The sequence below is a fragment of the Eimeria tenella genome, genomic scaffold (genome assembly GCF_000499545.2).
Source record: "Eimeria tenella Houghton genomic scaffold, Eth_scaff110, whole genome shotgun sequence".
Lineage (NCBI taxonomy): Eukaryota > Apicomplexa > Conoidasida > Eucoccidiorida > Eimeriidae > Eimeria > Eimeria tenella.
In genome coordinates, this window is record NW_013541475.1 from 10638 (window position 1) to 23355 (window position 12718).

At 50.8% G+C, this 12718-nt stretch overlaps 4 protein-coding genes across 4 annotated transcripts; 3 read left to right on the plus strand and 1 right to left on the minus strand.

The window, feature by feature from the left end:
• On the plus strand, nucleotides 1-228 carry ETH_00002515 (uncharacterized protein; the record flags this gene model as incomplete). The annotated part of the gene is made up of 1 exon (XM_013372894.1): nucleotides 1-228. The coding sequence occupies one exon, from the start codon at nucleotides 1-3 to the stop codon at nucleotides 226-228; it is 228 nt and encodes a 75-aa protein (XP_013228348.1).
• Nucleotides 229-1069: 841 nt separating this feature from the next.
• Nucleotides 1070-3149, minus strand: ETH_00002520 (tubulin beta chain; the record flags this gene model as incomplete). Its single annotated transcript, XM_013372895.1, has 4 exons — nucleotides 1070-1141; nucleotides 1236-1323; nucleotides 1419-2512; nucleotides 3054-3149. 4 exons carry the CDS (start codon nucleotides 3147-3149, stop codon nucleotides 1070-1072), a joined length of 1350 nt encoding a protein of 449 aa, XP_013228349.1.
• A 3410-nt stretch (nucleotides 3150-6559) lies between these two features.
• ETH_00002525 (uncharacterized protein) lies at nucleotides 6560-7456 on the plus strand (the record flags this gene model as incomplete). Its single annotated transcript, XM_013372896.1, has 1 exon — nucleotides 6560-7456. One exon carries the CDS (start codon nucleotides 6560-6562, stop codon nucleotides 7454-7456), a length of 897 nt encoding a protein of 298 aa, XP_013228350.1.
• A 1718-nt stretch (nucleotides 7457-9174) lies between these two features.
• Nucleotides 9175-12151, plus strand: ETH_00002530 (uncharacterized protein; the record flags this gene model as incomplete). Its single annotated transcript, XM_013372897.1, has 6 exons — nucleotides 9175-9298; nucleotides 9517-10295; nucleotides 10436-10823; nucleotides 11010-11151; nucleotides 11315-11705; nucleotides 11873-12151. 6 exons carry the CDS (start codon nucleotides 9175-9177, stop codon nucleotides 12149-12151), a joined length of 2103 nt encoding a protein of 700 aa, XP_013228351.1.
• Nucleotides 12152-12718: the final 567 nt, after the last annotated feature.

A 12718-nucleotide genomic window follows, 5' to 3' on the forward strand; every position in this document is an offset into this window, starting at 1 on the left:
ATGGTCATGTTGGATTGCGAGAATGACACTACTACGCGAGAAGACCTCTTGATGGAGATCTCAAATATCCTCAACACGGGACTTGATAGGGAATCCCTGACCATTTTGACCAAAATGCTGGAGCAGGGGGTGCACCCTGAGGCTCTCGCCCGCGTTGTGCTGGAGCTGGACCGAGCACTTCTAGATGTAAGGGAAAAGGAAAAAAAAGCTGCATCCAGAGGGGGTTAATGTGGCTGCTGAGTGTTACCGGCAGCAGCTGCTTGTCAGTGCCGGCGCTGTCACTGACACTGCACCTCACCAGAGCGGAAACCACAGAACCTGGCTCCGATCTGTCATCAACTGTAGAAAACAGTAACAAGATTATTTCATTAAAGTGCATTCCTCGAGAACTAGGCTTGACTACGCCTCGTTTTGCTCCAGTTTCCCTACTCGCGTTACCGTTGACTTCTACCCAGTCCCCTAAAAGGCGTTGCTGCTCACTCTCGAGACGACACATAGTCGAACATCTCTTGACACGTATGCAGCAAGAATAGAAAATAGTGTGCGCCAAATCCAGCACTAAATAATGAATAATGGAGCTGGCAGACCCCGGGACGGGACCCAACTCCCTTTCAGCAGCAGCGTTCTGTGCCGTCGCCGTTGAGGGCAACATCAGCTATTTGTAGAGTGTCTGAATGCCAGACAACAGAGCGCGCCAGTGAAGGCGCGCTCAGCAAATAGCGGACACTGGCTACGCAGATTAATTCCCGTGCATCAGCTGAGGTTCGTTGAGCCAAAAGACAAAACCTTTCAGTTGTGCGAACGGCATCTTTCGGGTTCGCCGGTCGCTCCCCTGCTTTGACAATTCCCTACATAAACGATTTGTGTTTTTCTCGCTGCGCAACTACACGGATTCCCCTCAACGATTTGGCCGGCACGGCGACACAACACAATTTCGCTGATGCAATACATCTGTGACGTGCTGGGGAAAATGCGGAGTGCCGGGGCAGTCCGTAGGACTGCCTCCGAAACCGCAACTAAAGCATCCCTAGAGACGAGAGAAAGAAGCGAGCCAATTAATTCCACCTTTTTACGCTGCGCCCTCTGCGTCCATGACCCCCTCTTCCTCGTCAAATTCGCCTTCCTCCTCGGCGGTTGCATCCTGAGAAAATGGAATGAAAGCGAGGCAAAAGCCATTCTTTCTACCCGCAACCAAACACGAAATTCTGACGCAGCATTAAAATCACCAAACCCACCTGGTACTGCTGGTATTCAGATACCAGATCGTTCATGTTAGACTCGGCTTCGGTGAACTCCATTTCGTCCATACCCTCTCCAGTGTACCTGAACGGAGCGAAGTGCACAGCCATTCGGAGTTTATTGAAAGTGCGTGCATGCTGAAAGGAGAGCGCTGCATGCAGAGTTGCTAGGAAACTCACCAGTGGAGGAAAGCCTTGCGCCTGAACATGGCCGTGAACTGGTCGGACACGCGCTTGAACATTTCTTGAATGGCGGTTGAGTTTCCGACGAAGGTGACGGACATCTTGAGCCCCTTTGGCGGGATGTCGCAGACCCCCGACTTCATGTTGTTGGGGATCCACTCGACGAAGTAGGAGGAGTTCTTGTTTTGCACATTCAGCATTTGCTCGTCGACCTCCTTGGTGCTCATGCGGCCGCGGAAAAGCGCGCAGGCCGTCAGGTAGCGGCCGTGGCGCGGGTCCGAGGCGCACATCATGTTCTTGGCGTCGAACATTTGCTGGGTGAGTTCGGGCACAGTCAAGGCGCGGTACTGCTGGGAGCCGCGGCTGGTCAGCGGGGCGAAGCCAATGAGGAAGAAGTGCAGACGCGGGAAAGGCACCAAGTTGACGGCGAGCTTCCTGAGGTCGGAGTTCAGCTGGCCCGGGAAGCGCAGCGAGCAAGTCACCCCGGACATGGCGGCGCTGACCAGGTGGTTGAGGTCCCCGTAGGTGGGGGTCGTGAGCTTCAGAGTGCGGAAGCAAATGTCGTAAAGTGCTTCGTTGTCAATGACCTGAACCTCGTCTGCGTTTTCGACCAGCTGGTGCACGGAAAGCGTCGCGTTGTACGGCTCCACCACAGTGTCCGACACCTTCGGCGACGGGAACACCGAGAAGGTTTCCATGATCCTGTCGGGGTATTCTTCGCGGACTTTGCTGATCAGCAGCGTTCCCATGCCGCTCCCCGTGCCTCCTCCCAGCGAGTGCGTGACCTGGAAGCCCTGTAGGCAGTCGCAGCCCTCCGCCTCTTTCCGCACCACGTCGAGCACTGAGTCGATCAGCTCCGCGCCCTCAGTGTAATGACCCTTCGCCCAGTTGTTGCCCGCGCCGGTCTGGCCGAACACGAAGTTGTCGGGGCGAAAAAGCTGCCCGAAAGGCCCCGATCGCACAGAGTCCATCGTGCCGGGCTCCAGGTCCATGAGGACGGCCCTGGGCACGTAGCGTCCGCCCGTAGCTTCATTGTAGAAGACTGAAATGCGCTCGAGCTGGAGATCACTGTCACCCTTGTACGTGCCGGTCTGCGAAACATTTCAAAGGGAAAGCAAACAGGATGACGCACAGGCCTGCAGACGGTCTCCGCGGTCTGCTCCAGATGCAACGGTTCCCTAGCAAGCAAGTACACTTCCACGCTGCTCAGTCACCACAGAAATCTTTAGACTTCTTGAAAAGTCGTGAAACTTTTTCCTACTGCGTTGCATTCCACAGCGGCCCCCTGGGGCCTGCGCTGGATGCAAGCGGATCAATGTACTACTGAGCGCTGAAAGATTCAGGGGGAAGCATCACCATGAATTGATACATAATAAAATGAAAAAGTATTGCAGATGCCGAAGTGAATTAAGGCGAGGCAACCGCTTTTTTTCATGGATGCGGCAGCCGATGGCTAGGCGCACGGGACACGCCGCCCGCTGGACCCACTAATGCACCCATCCAGAGGGAGAAATCGCGGCTCTGGAAGCTGAATGAAACTGTATCTAGTAAGAAGCTGATGAGTGCTTATAAAATCTTCATGTGCACCAACATGAACTGCGGTATATCCGAGAAAAATGCGGGGCTCCTCACCGGGGCTATGCCGTGTTCATCCGAAATAACCTCCCAGAACTTGGCGCCAATTTGGTTGCCGCATTGGCCGCCCTGAACGTGAACGATTTCTCTCATTTTCGCGAAAGAAAGAAGTGGCAGGGAAAGGCAACTGCACGCAAAGGACGGCGACGTGTCAGCGCCCTGCTGCAGGCAAGAAGGGGCACCAGACAGCAGGCGCACGCAACTGTGCCGATTCCTGCCTCGACAGAACAGTCTCTCGAGAAAATTGAGTATAAGAAAGCCAAAGAAGAGAAGCTTTCGCCTGTGAGAATCAAGGCAATGGAGGCTTGCACAACGGAGGGAGCATTTCAGGGGTTGTGGCGGTGGTGGTGCTGGGTGGCTGCTGACGGCCGCACGCGCAGCTCTGCTTACCTACAGGACTTCTTCTGAGTGCCCGTGATAGGATCAAGGCCTCAATTCTAGTTTGTCTTTGACACTACGTGACATAAAAAGGTGAATTTACAGGAAAGGGATCTTGTAGAGCAGAATTACTCCGTGCGATGGGCCCCATCATGCAGCGTTGTAGCTGTGGTCGTGAAGAGCTGTGGCTGTCTGTTCATAGATAGGTTGGTTTCGGCTGCTGTGACATTTCTGTAGGCTGAAACACTTTCAGTATAACATGCATGCACTTTTTCATCACGAGAGAAAACTGGCCCCCAGAATTTTCGGGTTCTAGCACGCCTTCAAAGCGCGGTGGGCTAGCTCATTGTAGCTTTCGTTTACAACCAGCCTTTTTGGGTAGCGCTGCGGCCATTGATCCGCCTTCAAAACGTCTCCACATTTAAACTATAGCATGAAACTTTTAGCTACATTTTATGGGACTAATTTCAGCTGGATTCGTTAGTAAAAACTGCCGCGTTGCGGGAAGAACCTAGATGGCTGCACAGTAAGCTGCACAGTGAAAACGGCGCTGCGAACCTAACTGTCGGGACCTTTTACAACGAAATGCCATTGCAATCTGAATTGTCGTTTCAGCTTTTAATAGCGGATTGGGCACTTCTATACGCTGCGGCCCACTGATCGTGACGACCTTCGGTTGGTGACCCGCTTTCATTTCATGGCTCTCTTTTCTTGCTGTAGTGGCTGATTAAGTCCGTCTTAAGAGTTCTCGTCTTCTGTTCACTTGGCTGCTCTTTCCATAAGGACACCTTAGTTAAGAGATTTCCAACCGCGTGATGCCGGTGTGGCCGCTCTTGATTGTTTGTAAAGGTTTCCGGAGCCTTTCGGCCGTGGACAGGGTTAAGCAGCTTTGATTTATGGATGCTTCAGTGTTAGCTAGGTTGTTCCCAATCTTGGTTGGCCACGTTAGGGACTCGTTATTTGTAGCCTAGACTATTCTCTGTCACCGGGTTTTATCTGGGTTGAAGGGGGTCCACTTACAGCGTGTTGTAGCCTTTGCTATTCTTTCCCGGATATTTTATCCCCAAGTTCATTGTCTATTATTTCTTTCCCCGATGCTAATATTCGCTGCTCGTGCCCCAATTAAACTGAGGAGTTCATGTCGTTTCCTTCACACACGAAAGTGCCACTAATAAACAGCTCCTCCACTTGAGAAGCGGAGTTTGATGTTTCCTTCTCCTTCATAATGAGGCCTCTGGAACCTGCCACTATATTCGAGCTGACTCGGGGATGTTTTAAATGAATGTTTGCAATTAATCAATATTTCGGGTATAAGCTACAACCAGGAGGGGAAAGCGTCTTCAGTCAAGCAATGCTTCTTTTTCCACTCTCCCTTGGTGTCACCAGTCAAATACAGTCTTTCCAGATACTAGATTGCTGGGAACTCAAAGTAACAGAACTTCAACTCTAATCTCTTGGCAAAGTGGAGCCACGAGAGACTCCAGAACTCTCCAAACAGATGTTCCGCAGCCAAGCGGTAGCACCACTTACTTTCTTGTTGCATGCATAGCTGGAAGATGAAAGCTCTTTAGGCAACGAAAACCTTGCTTCCTCACAAGAGAGGACAGCTTTCAGATAAAACTGTTCTGCCCAGCTACCATCAACTCATTACGCTGCGGGGGGGAACACAAGTTCGTTGCGTCCTTTCGAGCGTCTTTGTTCCATTGGACAACATTGATTTCTTTCACGTCCTCTTAAGTTTACGACTTGACCAAAACAATAAGGACCACTAGTAGCTTTCCCATGACTAGAGCCAGGAAGTGTTCAGCGCTATCAGCGCACGTTGTGTGCGGGTTACAACCTAGTCCTTATTTCTACACAGCTTTAGAGTAGTAAGTTGAGAGTAATCGTCCGCAGGATACTGCTCTTTGGTAGCCAGTGCTACCTTGGCGTGATTGGCGTGCTTGTTTGCTTGCCTCAAGTATTTCACTCATTGCAACGCTACATGAAATGGGCCCTAAATCGTATTTAATAGGGAGCTTTTGCATATCTTTGACTTTGTGAACTCCCTCTAAATGCACTGTCAATGTTACAGTCGCTTGACCCCTGTGCACCTTCTGCTGCAACATCCAGTTTAAAACGTCGTATGTTGGGCGACTTTACAATTATTTCTGCACAACTGAAGTATCATCAAGGTATTACTGGCAAAAAAATCGCACTAATACTCGGGGGCCCGAGATATGCATCTTGCTGAGACCGTTGGTGGTCTTAGCGGTTTGTCTCGAACAACGCTCAACGCTCACCAGCAAATGGACGAGCTTTCTCCTTACTTCTGCAAGGCCTGTTGATGTTATGCTTTAATGGCTTGGAAAATAACTGATTCAAAGGTAGCAAAAGGGGAATATTCCTTAGGGGAGTAAAAATAAAGAGGATCTGCTATCTAATGAGTCGCCACTGAGACAGTGGAGCGCTCGAGCAGCACATGCACTGTCCTGATTCTGGAATAGTTACCTTCTTGGGGAAATATTTTCCAAGCTTTCAGCTCCGTTTTGCAATAGTTTTTAATGTATATTTGGAGTCCGCTAACTTGAAGGGGAGCATTAGGAAGCTTCCGAGAGACACTCGAAACATTGCCAAACTGGTTTTGGGGGCGGAGGCCAGTGGTACGTCCTTCTTCCGTATGGAGCCCTCAGGAACACGTTACCAAAGTTGACTCGCTTCTTTTTAGTTTTGGTCTATTCAGACTCCACCGAAGCTTGCGCTTCACGGGCCCTTCTATCTTCTTGAGAGCCATAGTTTGAGCTTCTGAGGTGGAGGAAGTGTGTTTACTTTTTGTCACCTTTTCCCCACTGGAAGTATTTTCCGGTCAGTAAAGCTTCTGCATTTGCCGTTGGCAGTGGAGTAGTCCACTCAGCCGCCCGCTGCTGCGGTGCGCAGCTTGACGCTGTGGCTGCTGTCGGTGTATACTTGGAGCGTAAAGGAAACGTTATTCGAAGGCTGCACCCGAGGCTGGCGGATTGATTAATATTTCCCAATAGTGTTCGCAGGAAACTGCGGCAGATGCGCTGTGCTTCACTTGCTTTCAAAGTGCTGCTCCTGGAGTGACTTGCCCGCTGCCTCAGCAGACCGTCGCCCCTTGAACAGCAATGAATTGGCTAACTGTGCTTTCCCTGTATTTTTCAGTGGGGGGGCTCCATTCCACTCTTGGGGTTGCTGGGTCAGCAGTGGGAGGCAGGGAATTTGCTGCAGTTTCCGTTGATGCCAAAGAGCACAGCTTTTTTGCAGAAAACTCTGGCGAATACCACGTTTTGGGGCGGCGTGAAGTGACAGCATCGCCTCAAAAGAACATTTTAGGGTCACCCTGGGCTGCCCACGTTGGGCAGAAGTGGGCAAACAAGAATGACCCCGGAAACACCAACAAAAACTCGGCCACAGAATACTCCTATTCCCTTATTGGCTTGCCCGGTGTAGACGGCAGCGAGCAGACAGCCGTCAAGGGAGAAAGTGGGGGGGCTGCAGCAGGGGATTCTCGACTCGGAGTGGGGGACCTTTCTGAAAAGAAACAAGAAGGGCAGAGTCTGGTGTTGCTAGATGACCCGCTGTACCCGCTGCTGTTTTTGCCAAAGGCCCCGCGCGTGTTGGGCGCGAAGGTATTTGTCGTCGGGCTTCTGTTTCTTTTGCTTTCAGTTTGGATTTCTTACGAACGAGATGAATCTGTGACTGGAGGTCCCGCCCATGTGCTCGCCAGATTCGCCAGTCTTGACCGGGAAGATATTGCCTCTATTGCGTCTACTCTGTTGGCATTCTTGGGCATTATTTGTTTGTTCTCAGCTGTGTACAGACATTTCAGCAGCGTCCGAGACCAGCAAAACTGGATACGCAGGGCAGAAGAAGGCATTGACGCAACCTGGAGGCTGCATCGGAACAGAGAACATATTTTGGGACGCCACGGCAAGTCTCAGCTTGCTTTCGCCGACGCAGTTGAAGTTCAGGAAGATCTGCGGAATGAGGGAGAACAGATGCCGATGGAAAGCAAAATGTGAAGTATGAATGAGCCTCAATTGGGAGGCGGTCATGAAAACGTGGGGGAGATATTGGGGGAGTTTTTGGAAAGGCTTGAATTTATTGCAGGCGCACGAGGCTGTGGCAAGTAGGAGAGATCAGTACAGCAGGAACAACTGGTTCGGCGAGCACGGTTTCATCGAAGCGAAAGTTGACAAGAAGTCGGCCCCTCTGTTTGCTTGGGGGAGGCCATGTAATTGGAAAGGAAGAAATGCAGCAAGACTGAATTGCGAGCACTTAGTGGCTTGCTGAGAGCGTGCGCACTGCCCTAGCAGAGGCAGTGCTCAGTTGGCGCCTACGCGGTCGCCTGTGCCTTGTGCTTTCGCGTTACAGGCCCAAGGCCCGAACTTGTAGGTGAGAAGCCATGCGCACTCACGAATTCGAGAGAGTGCACGAAAAACTGACTACGAAGGAGCTGGCTTGTACGACTGTCTTGCCGTCATATCGAAGAGTGCTTACTGGGTGCTATATACGCTTCATGTACGCTCCAGTAGGCAGCAGTTTTAGTACTGGTTGTTAATCTATGAGACAGGTTAGGTCCTGCCCCGGGCTAGGTTGTCCGTGAAACCGGAACCTCAGAAATATCAGAGCGAAGGAGTTTACTTGGGCAGTTGCCTTCTGTAGGATCTTGTGATCCCAGGCCCGGGACGCCGGGCTATTCTGCGTCCGTAGAGGCCCCTCAAGGGCAGCAGGGCAGTGGCGAGCTCCAAAATGCGAATTTTCTAGTGACAAGCCTCTGGGGCCCACGAATTTTAATGTAGTTGCCTGTTAAGGTTCTGGAACTAGGAACGGGCTTCCTTCAGCAAGGCACTTTTCTTATATAGTTGTTCCAGCGGTCGCACCATAGACGGCCTCTTCAGTGGTGGGGAGGTGATGTGTTCGGCGTGTTTTCCAGGCCATTAAAACTGCATTCGTGACCAAAATACTCTTCCTATAATGCTCTTATGTTTGAGAAGCCGGTCATTTGCGAGCGCCACTACCCTGTGCTCGGCGAACCATGGATGGGTCGCTCGATGGGCGCGCGAAAGGCTTATGGAATTAATACTGCGTGCTGGTAGGGCCTTAGGGCTTGATTGTCCCACACTAACGTCTAAAAAAGTTCAATTATAGTTATTAAAGGCTAAACTCAGTCCAATAAGCTGTGACCGAGAGACACGGGCACGAGCCACACACCGGCAAACATCCTGAGAACTCTGGCCCCTCGTTGTCCGGTGCCAAGTACCGGCCTCAAGCATGCGACCAACGTGGACCAAGCCTGTAAAATAAATTTTTATGTACTGAAAGGTACTACTTTTTTCATGTTGGGGCGGGCGCTGGCAGTCCGGCCAAATGAAATGCTGGTTCGAGCTCATCGATTCGCAAGGGACTGGTCAGTTTTAGTTTCATGCGCTCTGCCGGATCAGGCTGTTTCCATGCGGCGCATATGCTGAAGCGAGACTTTTGTCTAATCTCCTTGGAGATAACTTACGGTACTCCGCGTGCTTCTGCAATCATGGGCCGGTGCGGAGCACTGAAGAAGACAATAGCCTGTCTGTCAAGTGGGAATTTTTTAACTTATTTACCCACATTAGAGCCTTTTCAGTTATTCCTTCACTGTAACTGTCTTTCCCCTTCTCGTGGAGCCTTTTAGTGGGGCAGGTTTCACTGGTGTCCTCACTGACCAAAGCAGCAGCTGAATTCCTATTGGTGTCCCGGCAGTATGCCGACTTCCACGCTAGGCCGGACGCGTGGCTCTCTTGGTGGAACTACACAGCTGCCCACGCCGACAGATGGCAAGGCAGGCGACTGGTGGATCCTTGGATCCACAAATTACACAGTTGTTGGTAAGCGTTGCCTTGTCATGAAACCCAAAACAGCAGTGGCCAGTGGCCGGCTCCAGGGATGGGATGAACCCCTGAAGGTGACAGCTGATTTTTGGTTTTCTGAAGAGCGCTGTGGGCTGTGAGCGTATCCACGCGAAATGCGTGCCAGTGGGGCGACAACATCTCATTGACCTACAGTCATCCTTTCTACCAAGTTGTATTTGCTGCTGTGCTCTCAGATCCAACAAGGCCAGAGACTTCAAAGACCCCCGTAAGAAGGCTTGAGAAATATGACGAGCAAACAAGAAGTGTCTCGCCAGAGAGCGTCTCGGGTTGGCTCGCTACCAGCCCGCGGTCCAGAGTGCTTGACTTTCCAGATCGGTGGCCATCCAGCAATATGCGAAGCAGAAGACGTAGCACTGATGGAGAGCATGGGACTGAGTATTCACGAAGCTTGTGTGGGGGCTTGAAGGACGCAGAAAGCGCGGTTTATGGTGGACGAGTGGGAAATCCACTCCTTTCTGCTAGTCAGCCTGGTGGCCGTCCCGCTAGTCTTCGGAATCAACGCACTGTCACGGGCACTCCGCCTGTGAAGGGCTCTTCTCACATTCCGGAGAATTTTCGGCGCCAGAGATCTAGTTCAGTTACGGGCTCTCGTGGAAGTCTTCCCTCCTTTAAAGATATTGTGAGAAGAATGCAGGAAGATGCGGAGCGTCGACGGATGAGCGAATTCAGCATATTTACTCCACTTAGGCAGGGCACCACAAGAGGGATGAAATCGCATTTCGAGCAGGTGCTAAGTCTTAGGAGCGGCTCAGGCTGCGGCCGTAAGGATGAGATGAACAGGCAAAGCAACAGCGGCAATGGCGCCTTCAGAGCTCCAGGTGGGAGAGGAAGCTCCATCGATGCTCTTTACCGGGATTTTGCAAGAGAACGACTAAAGAGGAGCTTCACCCGTTTATCGTCCGCTATGAGCTCTTCAGCTTCGCGTGGGCATATGGATGAGGCCGGAAATGATGTAAGCATTTCGCAGTTGTCTTTGCGGAGTAGTTTGTGGAACGATGGTGTCCACGCCATTCAGCTCATTCTAAAGATGTTTTTACAGCAATCATTGTCTGTAGCACGTGGATCTTCTTTTTGTGTGCTTGTCCACAAAAGGCGGATCTCTTCGAGACTTCTCCTGCCGGCGCTGGCAAAAGGACAATTACTGCATTGAGACAACTTGAGCAGAGCTCCCGTCTAATACGCACGCAGTTGCGGAGCTTGCAACGTGCGACTGAAACTTGGGATAAAATGGAGTCTCTGATGGAGCCTGAATTGGGAAAGAGAGCAAACCCGGGCCTGTTAGCGGAAACAAGTTTTTTCGACGGACAGTTTGGCACTGGTAGTTGGCAATTCCTTGAGCAGGATCCAGTAGAGCCTCACGCTGCTTTGACTGACGTTCAGCGTGAGGAGGTGGAGCAAGCAGCAAAAGCTACAAGTCAACACCGCGAGTCACAGATGAAGGCTCTTCGGGAGCTATTGGGACACGTAGAGAAAGCTTGTGGTGAGCTTGCAGTAGGCTGTTCCTTTGGTCTTTTTGCTGTGGTGCTGTCTTTCGGACTGCTCTGGTATCGATGGAGCCAAAAATGTTTGTTGAGCTCCGGCAATTTCACTTTGAAGCATTCTTAAAAAGCATTGTTGGAAATACAACATGTTTAGCTGCCTCATGTAAGCATTTTGCTTGTTTCAGAATGCCAGGAGCTCTTCAGGAAATCTTCTGCAGTTTGTTTTGCCCTCGATACATATGATGCTGTCGCGGAGATCTGGTCGAGCTGTGCCCCATTAACGCCGCTGATCGCGCCTGTGGCACTTGCATCCCTTGTTTGTGTTTTGTAAGGCACACTGCACAGTTTGCTGATAGGGGGTTTAGTGCACGTGCAAGAACTGGCAGCGCGCTGAACTAAGATGCCATTTCTGATGCCTTGATTCACCTGATCCAGCACTCTAGACTAGCGGGATCGCATTGTACTTCGCACTTTCTCTCTTTTTGCGCAGGGCCTACGAATTTTGTGCCATAGGGTCTACTGAAGTGGCAGCCCAGAGTCTGGCCAGCCTTTTGGTCCATGCAGGCTTCGAAAAAGTTGATGCAAAACTTCAGGAGCGAAACTTGCGTTTTTCTCTCCTTTACGAATCATTGCTTGAAAATAAAAATCTCATACAGAGAATAGCCGTGAAGATAATTGCACTCGTACTTGACCATGACACTCCCAGAGCAAGTCGTCATAGTGCTTCGCAGCTTCAGGTCCCGAAGGATGAGCATTTGGGCCTGCCAGAGATGATAATCAAGGAAAGTATGTTTGGTGACTCATCTTTGATGAGCGCGTCAGCTCACTCTGAAGTTCCTCCAGTGACGACTGTGGCTCAACAGGCGATTTTGGCTATCCATGTACGTTACATGGCAAGCCTACTTTCCACTGCTTCCGGAACTTTTGCCTACCACATGCGGAATTTGATGACCTTTCTGGCAGACTTTCTGACGTTACTGCAAAGCTGTCTTGCCCATTGTGGCGTCCGTAAATGCCTGGGCAAAACGTTTTATGTGAAATCGTTCAGGAGGCTGGAGGCCAACGGGGAGACCCCGTGTTTCTAGATCGCGAAGCAGAACAAGAGAGGGACCCGAGAATGTCCAGCAAGAGCCGGATTCTGTTGCGCAAACTAGGCTTTGTAATTGTGGAGCTTCGCATACACATGAACAAGTTGCTTGCGTGCCGCATAGCAATGAGTGAGCTTGGATGCACACGCAGGGCTTGGGAATATATCAGTGACTTTCAGTCGCGAGCGAGAGAAATTTTGAGTCAGTCAGCCAGCAAGGATGGGCCAACAGCAGACTGACTGATGCTCAACAAAGTGTGGTGCACGGTACTGATTAAGTTGCCTCCTGTGGTTCTCAAGTTTATTTTTTTTCGCTCTTTGCTCCACACTTGAGTGAAGCATCTATGCTTTTTGCGAGTTTTTGGTCAATCCGTAAACATGCATGCCGCAGAAAATATGAAAGCGGTCTGCTTCCCATTTGCACAGATGTTTGCAGCTCACCTTGGAGGCTGCCAGACTTCCAGACAGTTACAAGGCTTGTTAGCTTGTTAAGCGTCTCTAAAGTCTGGTGGAAACAGTTTCGTGTTCCCACACTTTAAGTGAAAGCTTGAGATGCGAAGTGGCGCTAGAGTAGTCTGGAAGCGGAGCGGCAGCATATCAGCGGAGCAGCAACAGATCTGCGCGGAGCAGCTTATGAAAATGCTGTACCAACAACAGTGCAACACATAGTCATATCTGAAGCCTACTGAGAAGAAATTTGTTGCACAATATCCTGAATTTGTCCTAGCTCAGACAGAAGCTTATTCTTCCAAAGCCATAAGCAACTCAGCTTGAAGGATACTTTTCATTCTATGGACGTGTTTTCAA